Source organism: Carya illinoinensis, chromosome 4, assembly GCF_018687715.1.
Source record: "Carya illinoinensis cultivar Pawnee chromosome 4, C.illinoinensisPawnee_v1, whole genome shotgun sequence".
Classification (NCBI taxonomy): Eukaryota; Viridiplantae; Streptophyta; class Magnoliopsida; order Fagales; family Juglandaceae; genus Carya; species Carya illinoinensis.
This window is the reverse complement of record NC_056755.1, coordinates 30,029,600-30,048,523: the sequence shown is the minus strand read 5'-3', so window position 1 is coordinate 30,048,523 and position 18,924 is coordinate 30,029,600. Positions and strand designations below refer to the sequence as shown.

Here is an 18,924-nt window from a genome sequence, read left to right as displayed (position 1 = left end):
GATTATTATCTGGTATGGCTATGAGAATGCAGGCCAAATATGATAAATATTGGGGGGATGTTGAGAAAATAAATAGATTACTTTTTGTGGCTGTGATCCTTGACCCCCGATATAAGTTGACCTTGATAGAATTTTGGGCAAATTCCACAATGGGGGCAGTGAAGGTTGCACGGTTTATTACAGCGCTTAAAAGGGATCTTGATAACTTATATTCTCACTACAACAATAGTGGTCAGCCTTCATCCACAGTGGGCACCTCACACTCGAGGCCGACACCTCTATTCGATGACCGTAGCTTAGATGACTCATTAAATCCACCTCGTCAAGGTTATAATATTGTGAATCAGTACCATCAGCTCGTTGCAATGAGGAATATTATGCAGTGTACTTCTAAGATTGAACGGTATTTTATGGAAGAGGTCGAGGCACCTAGCGATTCATTTTAGCTTTTAACTTGGTGGAAGGTTAATTCCACCAAGCTTGAATCGGGTAACTTTATTTGAGTATTTCAATTGATTTATTTAATTCTTTTTATGATTTCATAAATCTATTAACCTTATACTTTTTATGATTTCATAGATATAATTGTGAACCCTAGCATACTTGCCGATGACTGATACTTGGAGTGTGGCTAAGTTGATAAGCTCGCGATTAAAAAATATTGGTGAGAAATGATAATCATTCTTTTCTGAATCAATTTTTTTCTTTTTATTGATTGTGACTTTTATTTTAATTTCAAGTATCACCAACGACAAACCACGATGTATTGGAAGATGTTTTGGAGCACCTCTGTATTGGAAGATGTTTTTATTTTGGTATTGGAAGATGTTCGGAATAGCATTTAAACTATTATCAATGTTTTAGAAAATTGTATAAGAGTTTCTTAAAGATGTAATATGTATTATATATATATATCACTTTTTTTTTTTAGAACTCGGAATCGGAATCGGGCGGAAGTCAGAGCCCAATTCCGATCGAAAGCCATCGGAATTTCGATCGGAGTTTCGAACTCTGAACTCCGATTGAAGTTAGACTCCGACTCCTCGTTGGAGTCGGAGTGAACTTCCTGTTCTGACTCCAGTCGGAGTCGGAGGTCCGAAATAACGATTCCGACTCCATCAGAGTTGGAGTCCAGGCCTACCTGGGGTGGCACGGCCAGTAGTTTGTGTGGTTTTTATGGGTTGCTCACACTTGTTCCGTCATGGGTTTCGAGGATGAGCAACTAGGCAGCAACGTTGTGGCTCACAGTGGATAACACATGCTCTATTTTTGCATGGTGGAACAGAACCTTTTATGGTGGTATAAGGCAATGTCATGGAGGAGCAAGGTGGTTCTCATGGCTAGAGGTTGAGGATGGTAGAAGAAGAGGAATGATGGTGCAATGGATAAACACACTAGGACGTGGGGCTTCCTTGGCCATCCATCACGAGAGTCACGGTTGTTGTTGTCATGGTTTAGTGGTGTTGCGACTTGCTGTTGATTACTTGTCTATAGACAAGATACGGCTGTAGTGGTTAACGTGAAATGGGGCTTCATCGTTGGAACAAAAGAAAGAAAAACACAATGAGGTTGTTCTATTTTGAGTGAGAGTGAGAACAAAGGGTGAAGGTGCTTTGGACGATAGTGTTGGTGTGTGGGTTGACGAAATGCGTGGCTCTAGGAAATGTCTTGTTTGCTGCCAGTGTTTTGGTCGTGGCATAGAGGAATGAAATGGTGAAGGCTGAGTGGCTTGGGGAGGAATCTTGAGTGGAGAAAGTGTGTGTGGCGACAACCCTAGGCTCTAGAGGAAGAAGGTGAAGGTGCATGAGGCCAGTTCATGAATATGTGTATATATATATCGTTGTTGTTAATGGGATGGAGACATGCATGTTGTGGGATTTAAAAATAAAGTGGACTTTTGGTCTCACAGTTTAGACTGAACGAGTCTAGGTCAGTTAAAGCAGTCCAAAAATCTCTTTGACTTGTCTAGATTTTCATGGGTCGAGTATTTTAATAAATACTAACGGGCCTTGATTCGAATTCTAAAATAACTCAACTTGCCCCATCACTTTTTCAGGGCCTAATTCCCACTTGGTCCTAATTATCAAGCCCAATAAAATCCATACTTTACCAAAATATATTTTGGCCCCATAACCTATTCTAAAATTAATCATTAAATCTCAAGTGAGCTTCCCATATATATTAACCTAAAAATTATAGAACTTGTTTTTGGCCTTGGCTTGGTGCTGGGCATGAGTGTTACATCCTCCCCCATCCTCCCCCTTAAAAAAATTTCCTCCTCGAAAGTTGTTGCTCCTAAAGCAAAGTCTATAATACTTTTTTTTTTCGATGGAATAAAACTTCTCATATAGTAGAAATATCAGCATTACAACTGTCTCTCCGTCCAAAGGACTGGAGCAATTACATCAGGGAAAGATCCCCACCACAAGCTAATGTTACTTACATGCCAAGCATGTCTTGCAAGCTTATGTACTGCTTCATTACACGACCTCATAGTATACATAACTTCGCACGTACTGAAGAGGCTCATAAGCTCTTTAGTGTCCCTGATCACGTTCCCAACCAATGCCATTGATGGTTCTGGTTTCTGCAGCTCCTGAACTAATGTCAGTGCATCGCTTTCTATAATGAGATGTTGAATTCCCAGGTGAGCAGTCAGCTGTAGTCCCCTGAAGATTGCAAGCATCTCAATACTTGTTGCGTCCCTGACTTCATGTTCCTTCTTATTTGCTGCCATTAGCACCTCCCCTTTACTGTCTCTCAATATGGCCCAAATGCTTGCACTATGTTGGTTCAAGAAAGTAGCCCCATCCACATTCAACTTGAAAGCTCCTGGTGGGGGAAACTCCCAGCGGCAGTGGTGCCTCACAGCTTTCAAAGGTTGGCCACGAGTTGCCTTATAAACATGCTAGACAACCAGGGCATGGGCTATGGCCTGCTCAATCTGAATGACTTTGTCTTCAAAGGTTGAAACATTTCATCTACACCAGCAGCTCCATGAGACTAGGAAGAACAACTCTAACTGCTCTTTCTGTTGTAGACCACTGATAAAGCCAGCAATATCCCCATACATCCTTGGTAGGTCAGAGTTGAAGATAACAGGTAACTGTTTTTCCCAAGCCTCTCTTACTGAAGGGCAGAAGCACAAAGCATGAGCTACATCCTCAGTTTCTGTGTTGCACATCTTACACATGTCTTCACTCAGAACCTTTTTTAGCAGCAGGTTATGCTTTGTTGGCAGGCTTTCTTTACAGGTTTTCCATGCGAAAATTTTGACTTTGGCTGGGATCTTCAGGCTCCATAGGTCCTTCCACAGCTTTTGCCTCCCCATTCTTCTTGAGCTCTCACTATCTGTCCTGTTCCTTTTTGCCTCTTTGAAGACCCGATATGCACTCTTGACAGTAAACCTACCATGAGGCTCAGGATCCCAGATCATCTTGTCTTCTGGTTTGCTGCTGCTTAGAACTATTTTAAGGACTTCATCTACTACTCGTGCTAGTAGTAGGGTCCTTACCTTTTCTGCATCCCACCACTTAGTCTGAGAGTCTATTAGGCTATCGATTGTTGCATCCTAGTCACAGATTGTTGCAGTTACTTCATTTCTGCCCAGAGGGGGGTGCCCAGGTATCCAGTTATCTTCCCACACTTTAATTATCTGTCCTGATCCCACTCTCCACTTGCAGCCCAGAGTTAACAATTTTTTTGCTTCCCAGATCCCCTTCCATGCAAAGCTCGGATTGAAGCCTAGTTTTGCCTTAAGAAAGGCCTCATTTGGGAAGTACCTTGCTTTGAATACTTTATGGATCAAGGTAGCTGGTTCCTGCATGATTCTCCACCGTTGTTTGGCAAGAAGGGCATCATTAAAGGTCCTCAAGTCTTTGAAACCTAGTCCTCCAGCCTGCTTATGGTCACACATCCTGGTCCAGCTTACCCAATGGATTTTGTGTTCTTCCTCTTTCTGTCCCCACCAAAAACGTGCCATCATTTGTTCCAACTCATGACATAGGCTTCCTGGTAGTTTAAAGCAGCTCATAGTGTAGGTTGGGATGGAGAGTGACACTGCCTTTATCAATACTTCATTCCCTCCCTGAGACAACAGCTTCTCTTTCCAGTTTTGTAGCTTAGTCCACACCTTGTGCTTAATATCTGAAAAAGCTCTTGTCTTTGATCTACCTACCAGAGGAGGTAAGCCCAGGTATCTATCATATTGCTGAATTTGTTGGACCCCCCATAAGCTCAGTAACTCCCTCTGTTGGTTAGAATCCACATTCCTGCTGAATATCATGGAAGTTTTGTCTTTGTTTACTTTTTGCCTTGAAGCCTCTTAATACTGCTCCAATAGCTGTTGTATGTGGTTGTTCTCTGTCCTATTGGCTTTGCAGAAGAGTACATTATCGTCTGCAAACAGCAAATGCGAGATCCTTGGTGCCCCTCTACATATTCTGACCCCAGCTATGCTCCTGGATAGCTCTGCTTGTTTCAAGAGGCTTATCAGTCCTTCAGTTCCTATGAGGAAGAGGTAAGGAGACAGAGGGTCTCCTTGCCTTATGCCTCGAGAGGGATGGATAGGGCCCTTTGGTTCTCCATTTATTAAAACTGAAAAGGAGACTGTCCTAACACACATCATGACTAGTTGAATCCACCTAGGGTGAAACCCCATTCTACTCATCACTGCCTCCAAGTATCCCCATTCAAGCCTGTCATAGGCCTTGCTAATATCTAGTTTGATAGACATGTAGCCTTCTTTTCCTTGTCTTCTGTTTCTCAGATAATGGATAACCTCATATGCCACCAGCACATTATCACTGATTAACCTTCTAGGGACAAAAGCACTTTGGGAGCTTGAAATAACCTGAGTCAGGATTGGTTTGAGTCTATTAGCCAGGACCTTCGAAATCAATTTGTATACCACATTACATAAGCTAATTGGCCTGAACTCAGTAATCTTTTCAGGCTTCTTCTTCTTTGGGATTAGAGTAATGAAAGTGTGGTTGATGGTAAGTGGGAGGGTACCACTTTGCAGGGCCTGCATCACAGCATTAGTCGTAGACTTCCCAACTAAGTGCCAATACTTCTGATAGAATATAGGAGGAAGGCCATCAGGTCCAGGTGCCTTAGTAGGGTGCATTTGGTCTAGAGCATCCTTTACTTCTTCTCTTTTGAATTTTTTCAGCAGGTCCTGATTCATCTCCTCAGTCACTCTACCCTCCATGCCAGCTAAGAATTCTAAGCTAGGATTCTGAGACCTTGCTGAAAATAGGTTCTGGAAATAGTTCATGATCACTACATCCCTTCCTTGTCCATCTTGCCAGTCGCCTGATTCATTCTTTAAGGCCTTTATCCACTTTTTAGATCTTCTCGAGGAAGCCTTTTGGTGAAAATACTTAGTATTCTGATCACCCCCTTGCAGCCACAGTGACTTAGCTCTCTGGTGCCATAAAATCTCCTCCCTTTCCAGCCAGATTTGCAGTTTGTTTCGAGCCTCTTGGTGCACCTCCACTTGGATATGGTAGGGGTCTCTATCCTGCACCTACTGTAAGTGGTCCCTGGCTTGTTGTATCTTCTTCTACACCCTTCCAAACTTGATCTTGTTCCAGTGTGTTATGTTTTGAGAACAGGCCTCAACTTGTGTCTTGAATCTGTTCATAGGGTTATCACCTATGTCACACTTCCATGAGTCAGCTATAACTCTCTCACAGTCCTCATCCTTAGCCCACTTGGCCTCGAACCTAAACAGTTTGCCTCTAGTGCTTCTCTTTTCACTGCTTGAATAACATATAACTGGGAGGTGGTTAGAGTAGGCTGCCATCCCATGCACCACTGTATAATTCTGGAAACTATCTAGCCATATTTGATTTGCTAAGAATCTATCAAGCCTTTCACTGAGAGAGTGTGGGGCTTCCCTTATATTACACCAAGTGAAAGGGTGGCCCTCATACCCCAAGTCAATTAATGAGCAGTCATCTATAAGCTGTCTGAATGCTTTCATTTGTCGTTCAGGTCTACCTTTGCCACCCCTCTTTTCCTGCCAACATAGCACCTCATTAAAATCCCCACATACCAACCAAGGTTCAGTGTCTACTCCCTTCAGGGTTTTAATCAAATTCCACGTTTCCTGCCTCAGTTCAATCTCAGGATGGCCATACACACCTATAAAGTGCCACTGTCTATCAGCCTCTTCATTATAAATCCTAGCATCTATATGGTTCTTTGAGAAACTTTGTATACTAAGTTTAGTTTCCTTTTGCCACAATAGTGCCAACCCCCCACTCCTCCCTTAACAACTTACTGCAAAACAACACTCAAATCCCACCTTTCTTCTTACAAGCTCCATTTTCGTAACATGTAGTTTTGTTTCCTGTAGGAACAAAACCATGGAAACTTCCTTCCAGACCAGGTCACGAAGTGCTCAAACTCCCCGTGGGTTCCCAAGCCCACGGCAGTTCCAACTGATGCACTTCATTTTATTAGGCAGGGCTGTTCTCCAACCTCTGCCTCTTCACTCATGTTTTCATCTACCAACATCATGGTAGCTTTCAGTTTCTTCCTCCTCGACATTTTATGTCTGCCTGGTCTTTTAATTTTTTTAGTAGTTGTGCTAACCTGTCTGTCACAAACCTGCACTATTTCATCCAGGTTAGGGGGCTTGTAGCATTCAATACGGGTCCTTCTTTTCCATGTTCTACCCCTCCTTTGTTTATTGGCAACCATAGTGTTATTCATGTCACGTTCACTTAGGATACTAAGGTCCCTCTTGGTCATGCCTCGAGCCTTAGAGCTCTATTGGGAACTGGTGCCAAGTCCCGTGATAGGGTCCTGATTTTCCTTTTGCCCCTCGCTACCTACTGACTTTCCATTCACTCTTTTTCCCCTACCATAGTCAGTAAGACCTATCGTATGGTTTCCTGATCTAGCTGTCTCCCCTTCCTTGAAAAGTCCCTCAGGGCAAAGTGGTTCAGGCATACCTGGTAGTGGGCTAGTGCAGTCTTGTTGTATCGTAGTTGGCAGACCCCCACGTGGGAAATCTTGGCTTCTGGGGTTGAGCCGTGTGTCTTCCACCATGTCAGGGCTAGTTGACATCTTCTCCTATGGTAGAAAAGACTGGGCCACGTCATCATCATCGCCCTTACACCCAGCATTGCTTTCCAGAGTGCCTCTCTCTCCGGCGAGTCCACCCGGCACATCCCTGTTGGGATGCTTCTGATAAGAAGCTCGTAGCCATGCCCCATACTGGAGCTCCTCCTTCCCATGCATGGATCTCATTTGAGTCGTCTTCTCGCACCCTACTGCTCCATGCTTGATGATGCCACAGCTAAAACAGAAAGAGGGCAGCCTTTCATACCTAAAAGGGATCCATACTCGGTTACCATTAAAGGAACTCACAACACCCCTCATCAGGGGTTTTGTAATATTAACAGAAATGTTAACCCGTAGATAGGGCCCCCAGCCAACTCCTTCTTTATCAACATCAACTTTCAGCACTTCGCCTACTAGCTCTCCTATGTTTCTTCCCACCTTCCTAGTCATGCCACCTAGGGGGATGTTATGCATCTGCACCCACATGGGTTTGTCAAAAACCATCTCCCCTGGTGCAACCAAGCCATTATAGTCCTCAGACAGATTAAGTTACGGTCAAACTGCCAAGGTCTTCCTAGCTTTACCTTAGCTATGTCACTTGCGTTTTGGAACTCGATCAGGAACAGATTGGTGCCCACTCCTTTAAATTGAACTCCACCTCGTATCTTTCAAATTTGGACCATGGTTGCTTTGAAAGCTTCCTTATTGACCACCTTATCTGCCACAATAAGACCCAGTAGGCAGAGAGTGCCTCATCTAAAGGCTATGCCATCAGCGGACAGGTCAATCTGCACCTTCGCTTGTTCAGCATCAATGAGTTTGAGTTTGTCCCACTTTTCCAGTATGGAGTCTGCCATTTCTTCTATCTTCCCCGTATCCTCTCCCTTGAGTCTTTGTTTACTTCCAACTCTCTCCACTAACTTCTTCTTTTGGAATAACTTCTGGATTTGAAACTCCCTGGCTAGCTTCAGCGACCGTGGCTTAAGAGAGAAGAAAGAAGAAAAAATCGAGCTAAAACTAAGCTCCTCAACCTAAGGATCAGGAGACTACCCTTGCCAAGAGCAAGAAAAAACTTCACCTCTATCGCCCCTTAGAGAGAGAGCAAGAGAGAGAAGACTTTACATTTGCAAAGTCTATAATACTTATCGCTCATAATACATGCATATTTTAATCATCAATAACAACATCAAACCTAATATTCCAAAATCCTAACTTTCCTTCATTTTTTGCCTGATGCATTAAATACCTTATAATCCTCTTGGCATACACATGTACACACGTAATTTCGGTCGTCATCACCATGGGTCCAGTTCTTGTCCAAAAATGTAAAATTCAACAATGGAATTAAAAGTCTAATAATAATCCCACCCATATTTTTTTTCAAACCTTAAATTTCATAGAACACAATCGCTCATGCCTACTGATTCTAAGACCTTAAATATCAAAAGAATCATCTCTTGCATTCTGCAAATTTCTAGACATCAAATCTGAAATCAGTTTCTAAAGTCCACAAGTTAAGCCTATCGGATATAAAACCCCAAATGTCATGAAAATCATTTCTTAAAATCTACAAAATTTAAAACCTCGTATCCCATCAAAATCAACTTTAAAGTATGAAAAATCCCTAAACCTCAAATTTCCAACATCTCAAACCATAAAGCCTGCAGAATCTCAAACTTGGCTTTCAATCAATCTTATGTGCCCCTTCAAATTCTAAAACTTAAGGCCCCATTTGGTTGTTGGACTGCACTAAGATAAACTCAGTTCAATCTAATTTTAAGATGAGTCTAACATCCAAGCACATAACTCTCAAATCACTAAACTCATTTCAATCCAAAACCTCTTTACACGTGAGACCCACAACCCTTTTCAACTCAACACCTTTTTACACATGGGACCCACAAAATTTTCTAACTTCTCATAAATAGTACTAAACTCATATTAATATCCAAACACATATAAATTCATCTTACATGAGCCCCACAGATTTCAGCCCACCATCTCAAATCACTACTATTCATAAACAATTGAGCTCAGCTCAACATCGAAACACAGCCTAAATCTTATTAGTGTCATTTCCTACAGTCTACAAAATGAGCCTATCAGATCTAAAACCCCAAATGCCATGAAATCAGTTCTTAAAATCTACAAAATCTAAACCTCATATCTCCAAAATCCCAATCCATAAAGTCCGCAGAACCTTAAATCTACCTCTAATAGCAATTGTAACGCCCAGTCCCGGAGGCCTCGAAGAGTTACTTCCTATCACTTAAACTCACACTCCAACAATATATTTATAGACTCCAACAATCTAAAACCTCATATAAAAATTATTGTTTCCAACCAATTACCTCAATATAATCAACCTTCCAAAATACCAAGTCATTAGAACATGACAAAATTACTCAATAAAATGTGTTTATACTCATAGAAACCTTTTATGCTCAATCCACTATGCTTAAATCATCTCTCCCATGCTCCATAATCTTGATCCTCAGCTAAATTATTCAAATTATTAGAAAAATATAGTAGAGATAAGGGATGAGTTATCAACAACTCAATAATCAGAGAACATATATTAGTATGTAAACACGAGTGTAAGGGGGTTTTTTCCCCTAGACCGAAGGCTTTGAGTATAAGCCCAATACCATGAGAGGCCTAGGCCAACCGAACAACCCTTTGGCCCAATCAAAAGATCTTCAACCTAGAAGAAAGGTCGGTCTATGACCTTGAAAGCACAGGAAACCCACCATAACGTAAAAGGAAGAAGGAACACACCACATATACAGATCTTAATCCCATGTAGCCATGAGCAAAAGGGTGGGTGCAGATCGCAGGGAGCTCTTCATCCTTTGACGGATGGGGAAGGAAGAGTCTGACGATGCACATCCACAGGCTGAACAGCTCAGAGGGTCATGCCACATTAAATGCACAACCCCAGAGGTCACGCTGCATTAAAGGAGCTTGACTGAAGGAACTATTGAGAGGACACATCCCATTGAATCAGGGCATAGGCATTTGAACCCAGAGATCGGGTATAAAAGGAAATCCCCAGGTAGTAGGAACTCCCTCTGAACTCTCTACATACTTGCACTAAACTCTAAGATGATACTGACATTAGCATCGGACACTTCTTGGCCACCACCACAGCCCCCGTCTTGCAATATTTTCTGTGTTTGCAAGCCCAAGATTGAAGACCCGAATTGCTAAGAGACTGGCCCAAAGGCATGCGAAACTCGACATTAACAGTGGTGCCATCTGTGGGATCTCTATAGACTTCACGCGTCATTTCCATTTCTTTAAGAACCCTTTCTTAGACAACTTGGGGACAGGAGGAAGTGACGCCAACAAGCATGGAAACTTGGTTAGTGGTGATGGAACAACTGGTTGAAAAACTGGCTGCTGAGTTAGGTTTCCTCCGAAAGGAGAATGAGTCATTCAAGGGAACCACCAATGAGTTAGGGCACGATGTAGAACCCAACAATAGCAAGCATGTTCCGTCTAGAAATGCCAGAGGAGAAGGCAACACAAAGGATGAGAAGAGGAATATGCAGAACGAGCTATGTAACCTTAAAGGATTATATAAGGAGATGGTAAGGAAGATGGGCCTACTGTACAATGAAGATGTGATGGCAGTGCCCTTGCTACTTAAGTGTCAAATCCCCCTCACTTAAATGTATGATGAGACCCAAGACTCACTCTAGCACCTGGAAACCTTCAAGCTAACATGACTCTTCATGGTTCTCCAAAGGAGGTGGCCTATAGAGCCTTCCCACTAAGAGTGTGGTTTGGGTCCCTAGCGGTCGGTTCCATAGATAGTTTTTGGGAGTTGGCCTGACTGTTTCTTGTGTAGTTTATGTCGAGCAAGACAAGAAGGCGCCCTATGGCATATCTCCTCACCATCAAACAAAGGGAGGATGAGAACCTGAAGGCATGCCTATCTAGGTTCAATAAGGAGTGCACGACTACGGATGATTAGGACAAAAAGATCACCTTGGCAACGCTTTTGGGAGGAGTATGGTCCAGAAACCAATTCATGGAAAAACTGGCCAGGAGAACCCCTACCACACTACAGGAGTTCATGGATCACGTCGACAACTTCATCAATGCTAAGGACAGGCTCTGTGCACTAACTGAGCCGAGGAAGAAAAGACTAGAGAGGGCGGACAAAAAGAGGAAGGACTTGGCTAAGGGCCAAGCTCGTAAGAACGTGGAAAGAAGACCACATGATGGAATAAGAGAGGATGCCCCCTCAAAGGGCTTGGGACTTTGGCTAGATTGATATGTGTTTGCCGTCCAAAAGGAGGAGCACCAACCCACCCAAGAAGACAATCAGCCAGCTCATCACTAGTGTACCTACCACCAATCCACCAGCATAACATGGAAGGCTGCCACTCCTCAAGAGGGGGAAAGGAGTAGGTAGATCAGCCGGCACTGAGGTATCCTCCCACTTGTCGGCCAGAGCAAGTATGGAGGTGGCAGTCCTAGGAGAAAAGTACCAAGAGAGGCAATAGGCCAAGAAGGCAGAAAACCCGCAGCACAGGGAACCCAGCCAAGGCCTTCGCTTGGTCGCCCCCAGTCACTGAGCCAGGAAAGACCTTCATTGGGGGAGATCAGGACCATTGCAGGGGGCTTCACCATCAGAGGAGCAACCTCATCTGGGAGCCAAGGAGGCTTGATACTGAGAGGTGTACTCGGCTAAATACCCCTTAGCCAAGTATAGGAGGAGCGAGTTGGGCCCAATTTCTACTTTGAGGAAAGCGACGAGGAAATGGTTCTTTACTCACATGAAGACACCTTAGTGGTGATAATGCTAGTCGCCAACTTCACTACGAGGAGGATCCTTATCAACAATGGTAGCTCGACAAAAATCTTCTTCTAGGAAGTATTCACTTGGATGGGAATAGATGCTGGCCAACTCAAACAAGCCTGCAGGTCAAGGGCTTCTCCGGGAAGATAGTTCAACTAGTCATGACCTACAAGGCCTTTGTCATGGTAGACTTCTTGAAGATGAAATTCCTAACCTTTGAGGGAGTATGAGAGATCCGGGGAGAATAGGCCCTGGCACGGGGATGCACTGTGCAGGAGCTAAAGCCAAAAGCTCGCAGGGTACACATGGCACGCCCCTAGGCCCATTGAGAAGGTAAAGCCTTGGAGGAGGAGACCAATAGGAAAGATTAGATATGGCCTCACATGAAGCCGCAGCTAGTCTTCATCAATGACTTCTCCTATTGGGCTAGAGGAGGAGAGGGGGGCGCATATAATGAAGAGTGAGAGGAGCAGACTGTCTCTCCCTGCGGGGAGGAGCCTTGTAAATTTGTAATTTATTTTTTAGAAATTGAAAGTGTAAAATCGATATCTCCATCAACGTATATCTCCATCAATTTATATCTTCGCAAACACATATCTCCACCAATGTATATCTCCACCAACGTAAATCTCTATCAACGAAATCTTCAATGAAAACTTACCTCCCCACGGGACAACAAACACGCCTAAGTGCTGCTCTATCCTACCCATGGAGGAGTGCGGGTTAGCCTTCGACTACCTAACAACTTACCTTCCACATGAGCATCTACAGACAGGAGCGAGTCCAGTCCCAAACTGCCCAGTACTTACCTCCTCGTGGGGACCCAAATAGCAAGATGAGCCTTAAGGCTGTCTTCTCCCTCCCTTAAGGGAGAGTGGGTCAGGCCCTTCAGCCACCACTTACCCCAACCTCCGCCACTATGAAGAGTGGGATCAGTACCATCCTATCCCTCACTTGCCTTCCCTGTGATGTCAACAAATGGGAGTAGGTATAGTCACATACTGCCCAAGCAGCCTACCTCCCTACCAGGGTCAACAGGTGGGTCTAGCCCCATCCCAAACTAGCCTTCCCCATGGAAGAGACTGGGCCCAACCTCTCAGTTGCCCAAACGAATCACCATGTCCCCATCACAGTGAAGTGTGGACCAACTATTCAGTTGTCCAACATTTACCTTCCCTGTGGCATACCAAAGGGATGGGTGTAATGCCTAAGGCTGCTTGATCCCTCCCACAGCCAATTGCAAGCTAGTCCTTAACTGCCAAACAACTTACCTTCCTCGTGAGCATCAACAGGTAGGAGTCGGTCTAGTCCTAAAGTGCCCGATACTTACCTCCCCGCAGGGTTCCCAAAGGTGAGATGATTCTAAGGCCATCCCATCCCTCACCTAGAGGAGAGCTGGTACAATCACAAACTACCTGAATAGCCAACCTCCCTACAAAGGTCAACAGGTAGGTCCAACCCCCTCAGTGACCTAGCCTCTCGGCCGCCCAAATGAATTACCACTCCCCATCATGGTGAAGTGCAGACGTGCTATTCTGCTATCCACATTTACCTTGCCTGAGGGGTACCAAAGGGATGGGTGTAATGCCTAAGACTGCTTGATCCCTCCCACAGCTAAGTGCGAGCTAGTCCTCAGCCGCCCGATAACCCATCTTCCTCATGGGCAATAGGCGGGAGCGGGTCCAGTCCCAAATTACCCGATACTTACCTCCCTGTGGGGCCTATAAGGGTGAGATGAGCCTAAGGCCATCTCATCCCTCCACCATGGGAGAGTCGGTCTAACCCTTTGCCCACCCGAAGACTTACCCAAACCTCTAGCATGATGAAGAGTGCCAACAGATGGGAGTGGGTCCAGTCACAAACTTCCCAAACAACCTACCTCCTCGTGAGGTTTGATAGGCAGAACTAGCCTCTAGCTCGGTTTGACTTCCCCATCGCCCAGCCTCTCGGCTACCCAAATAGCTTACCCATCCCCTTCGTGGCAAAGCGCATACCGGCTTCTCAATCATCCGACATATTACCTCCCTGGGGGACAAAAGGAAAGGGCGTGGCTTGACGCATCCTGATTCCCTACCCCTCCCTTGGCAGAGTGCGATTAGTCCTCTGACTACCTGACATAACTCTCTAAAAAGTATCTCCTCCAAAGAAACACCCTCAATCTTCACCATTCTTCAACAGAATAGCTCAGGTTTGCAATGTTCCAGAAGTTATTTAAACTAACCGAGCTAACTCTTGCAGGTTAAACACACAACTCCTACCTTCCCTCCCAGGACCAATAGGCTTGTTTGGCCTTAGAGTGGCCTGACCTCTCTCATGGGGAAGCTCGGGCTCGGTCTCTAGACAGCCCGACATGACCCAAGTTAAGTGTGGCCTTAACGAGTAGCCGCCTAACAAACTACCTCCCCAGGGGGATAGAAGGAGGAGGGCATGGCCTGAAGCATCCCAACCCCTCCCTCAGTGAAGTACGGGTTTAGTCCGCAGACTACACGATACAACTCCAAATGCCATCTCCGACGACAGAATGCCCCAAACCTACTCTACGCTCCTCGGACTAATTAGGTTAGCAATTGTTAGAGATTGTTTACACTAACTGACCTACCTCTCGTAGCTCTGGCTCGCAACTCCTACTTGCCTTCCCGACGATGGCCAACAAGCCTGCCCGACCAGCCTTGCAGCAAAGTACATTTTTGGTCTCCCTACTGCCCGACATAGATTGATTGGGTTCAGCCCTAACGCCCCACCCGGGCCTCACACCTACGAGTAGCGGTAGGAAGAGTCTAGTCTTTTGAATTGCTCAGCCCCTTTCGTGCCCCCAAGGGTCTACGAGATGAATTCAGTCAAAGTGTACTACTCAAATTCCTCCAAAGACACTAGGCCAAGTCATCCCCCTATGAAGGCTTGAAGCAAGTAGGTTGCCCCTCGGCCGCCCATCTCCCCATCGGCCCCATGGCGAGCCTATGAAGTTGACGATGACATCTCTTATCCAATGCTCTTTCCCGAGCATCTGACCTATATAAACAAAGTGCAAACAAAAGAAAGTGAAGGAAACCAACTTACAAGGGGGCCAGCAAGGAGAGGCAATTACCGTGTCCTCACGGACTTTCCCCAACCCTTGCTCTCTTAGACTAAGCCAACTAGGGGGTCTAGGCCTTACTAGTCCATCAGGTCAACCAGTGAAGAAATAAAAGAAAGATAGTGAGGTAAAATACGTGACAATGTAGTGAAGAATGTTGGTTCATTGATGATTGAAGTCTTTACAAAAGGGAATATTGCTATGTCTTTAAAAGGGGAAACATTTAGACGTATACATTTGAAAAGGGGAAACACTTGTTGTCATGAACCAAACTAACAAGAGGGAATATCCTGCTAATCGTCGTAATTCCAACTCGTCGGTACCAACTAGTCTGCCTCCTCCTACGCCATCAAAAGTAATCGATTACCTTGTTCACCCTTGTTGTTAGTTCACAGTATCATCGGCACGAAGGCTATATACCGAGCAAATCATTTTTTGGTGGAAATGGTAGATAGGGGGCCCTATTATTACGATGTGTCAATAGCGCACGAGGTCCTCTATAATGAGAATCACATTTGGGGAGATGAAGACCCACTCAGGATGGCAGGAAATTCTTTCACACGATAGGACTATAACCACTTTGAGTCCAAAAAACCTACTGCCTGGCTAGCCGAAAGTGATGGTCAAATTATTTTCGCCTGGTTCTGCAAGGGAAGAACAACAGTTCAAAGTGGTAGTTAAGTCAGCCTTTAGGGTCTGGCTTTCACCAACTGTGGAAGTTTTTATAAGGTGTGAGTGCCGAGTCAGCCTTGATAAGGGCTCCCCTCCTCGGTTTCTTCCCCTCACCCTCTACAAAAGGGCCTTCACCCAAACCCGAATAGCTCCGGCACGGTTAGCCCTACTGAAAGCTGCCGGGGGCCTGATTCCTTGGGCATCCTTCACAACCCACCAGATAGCTCAAGTAGAGTATTCACACCCACATGCTTCCTTATTGGGAAAGCCCCACCCTTCGCCCTAATGGATTGCGGCTCAAGATGAGCTGGCATTTGGATAAAGAGGGAATTACGCAGAAGGTCATGAGTAAGGAGGAACTCGCAAGCGGTGTGATTAGAGTGCCTGATCCCCACCACATCCTAAACATGACGCTGGATGACATAACAACACATCAAGGTCCTCTGTGGGTTTCGATAGAGTCGAGCAAAAGCCAAGCCCAGAAATTTCGGCACATCACTGATTGAATGACAAAAGGGCAGCCTGAGGCCGCTAGAGGATATGGCAGGGTATAGCATTGGGCCTCCTAAGGGCCCATAGTTGGGAACGATGACACCTTTAGAACAATGACACTCGACCCCTCCAACTAGTATGGAATCACCACCATGTGAAAGGTTGTTGGACTTTTACTTCAATACGAACCTATGGCAAGCCCGTATCCCTAAAGCCTCAATGGGAACCAAAAGGCCTATCAAACTTGGGGGCTCTTTGAGTTAGAACATGAACAGAAGAATTTGAAAGGAAAGAAGAAAAGCTCTAAGCACTCGAAGAAAAGAAAAAGAGATACGAGGGCCACCAACTGTGAAGGTGGGTTTATATAGGCAAAGACGATGGTTTGTATCTTGAGGTTTCAAGAGTGTACATATCTCACAGGGCCAGCAAATACAGCACCAATCTCACATCAGGCACCATGCGATGCAACGTGGTTGAGACCAGCTGGCACCATTATTGCAAGAAGGATGTAACAGACGTGAACAAGTATAAGCATTCAATTGCCCAAAGCACACCAATAAAGTTAGGAAGGGAGTCAACGCATGTCGCATCAGCAGGCCAACAGGCCTAATAGGGATGCCCTAGGACCCAACATGTGAAAAAGACATGGAAACCAAGGAAAGAAGCAATTCTTGTCGAAGGACCAGTAAAATTAAACAACAAAATAGCTATATAGCAGAGCACACAACAAAGCAGTGATGAAAAGTACTTGTTCATTACTAATTAGTCTGTACAAAGGATAAAGCTAAAAAATAAAAAATCTTATTAAATCAAGACAATAATAAAGAAGATACAAAATTGGGTAGGGGCATTAGGATCCTCCTCAGACTCAATAGATTTGACCTTAGGAGCATCAAGGTCCAATATATCTCTAATGGGGTTGGCCATAGGAACATCAGGGGTCGTCTCAACTGTGATGCCCCGAATCTATGCTTGGGATGAAACAAAGACTTGGAGTGTTGGGACATGCAACACAAGGTTATATACCCCATTCATGATAGTTAATATGCAATGTATCCTAAAATGCAACTAGTAGTACACAATAATCACAACAGAAATAGGGTTGATAAAAAATTATTGATGCCAGAATGAACCAAACATCCCAATTATCTATAAACCATAAATAGGTATTTCCTCACTTAAGAGGTCCACTTGAGTTCAAAATAATGTGGACACAAGATAAGATTGGGCCTAAGTGAAATAAATCAACACTTCATAAAATAAGCATGATTTAATCAAAATTGTGCATGCTTGGATGATCAACACATGATAGAATTAAAACCTATCATGGCATGCTTCTATTCTAAAAATAAAACCTTTAATGATCATTCTAATACATTAACAAATCACATCAAAATATGCTAACACATGACATAGCTAAAATTTTCACTTAAAACAATTTAAACACTTAATCCATCCTTAATGAACCCGGTTTGAATTAAGTATGGTAACATTTTCTAAAACAACATCAAGACTTGACATGCAAAATAAGATCTAGGAAAAGAAAACTTACAATTTTTGTGGCCCTTAAGGCTCCTAAAATAACACCACTCAAGAATTCTCAAGAACTTCACTCGGTTTCACTCTATTGCTCACTAAGGGGGGAGAAATGCTCTCAAGACACAAGAGAAAGCTTGGAGGAGATGTGTGGAGAAATGAGAAAGTGATGGAGGTATTTATAGGCTTCAAGAGGGGAGGGGGCCATTGGTTTTGGCTCCAAGGAAGTGAATGTGATTGGTGGAGGTGAGAGGTCAAGTGTTGATTGCATTTTCCAGATTTGCCATGGCTTGGTCAGCTGAAAAGTGACCTAAAGTGTCATCATTTCATCATGGAAAAGAGCTCGAATATGCCCATAGGTGCACGGGATGCTTGATTCAGATGTTTGAAACAAAAGTTCAAAAGACAAGCAAGACATAGCTAAAGGTTTTGGGTTTCCTTCAAAGTTGTCCAGGTTTTTATTATTGAGCAGAAAATGAAAGGGGTGAAATGGGTGATGACTTTTCAAGTGTGCCTCTCTTTGTGCCAATCAGTTGGGCTGCTTTGGGGAGAAAATTTTTCAAGCAAGCACTTGAGTGCATTGAAGAACTTCCAAGGGAAAAAAAGAAAAGAGAGTGGGAGCAGCTGGTTTTGGTGCAGAAAAATCCTTGAAGAAGCTAAGGGCACTCAGTTTGGCTCCAACTAGATTTCCTAAGGAAATGGTTGGAGTTTTGTTTGGTTTCTTGGAGGTACTTCACCCTTTGCTAGGTCTGGTCCATAAGTGATGAGATGATGTCTGATTGGTAGAATTACAAATGAAAATATGATGGAAAAGGCATGGGCTAGGGGCTGATTTGATGCAATGCACATGAAGGTGCACCTAGGTGCCCATTGGTGGTGACATGGGCATTGACATGGCTTTGCTTCTATTGACATGCATTGGGTCAAGGTTAAACTTCTAAATTAGTCTAAGAATAATGCAAATCAATAATAAAAACCAAAATTTCAGATTATAAAAGTGGGAAAAAAATTAAGTTAAAAATATGGTTTAGAGGTTAATAATCATGTGTGAGATGATTAATAATTGTTAACTCAAATTAGAAGTTGATATAAGTTAAAAACCTTTTTTATTCTTAGGAACTTTTTTTCCTCTCTCTCGGCTAGAGAGGTGAGGTGCTTCCTCTCTACTGTCCTTTCAGAACATAGAGGCTCATCTCTTGAACTTTGTTCGAAGAGTTTGTTACGGTTCAAACATAGTGTTGGTTCAGATTATGGCTATGGCAAA

General features: G+C 44.0%; 1 protein-coding gene across 1 annotated transcript; it reads right to left on the bottom strand.

Annotated features, from left to right (window-relative positions):
* Positions 1–5,566: 5,566 nt before the first annotated feature.
* On the bottom strand, positions 5,567–6,711 carry LOC122306396. Its single transcript, XM_043118823.1, has 2 exons — positions 6,604–6,711; positions 5,567–6,025 (listed from the first exon to the last, which is right to left on the bottom strand). The coding sequence occupies exons 1-2, from the start codon at positions 6,709–6,711 to the stop codon at positions 5,567–5,569; spliced, it is 567 nt and encodes a 188-aa protein (XP_042974757.1).
* Between the last annotated feature and the right edge of the window lie 12,213 nt (positions 6,712–18,924).

Excerpts from the sequence above, each read along its gene's own strand:
- LOC122306396 (XM_043118823.1), bottom strand. The coding sequence starts at position 6,711 with ATGGTTGCCAATAAACAAAGGAGGGGTAGAACATGGAAAAGAAGGACC. Across the intron at positions 6,026-6,603 it reads TGCAGGTTTGTGACAGACAG|GAAAAGAGGGGTGGCAAAGG; the intron begins GTTAGCACAACT and ends CTATGTTGGCAG.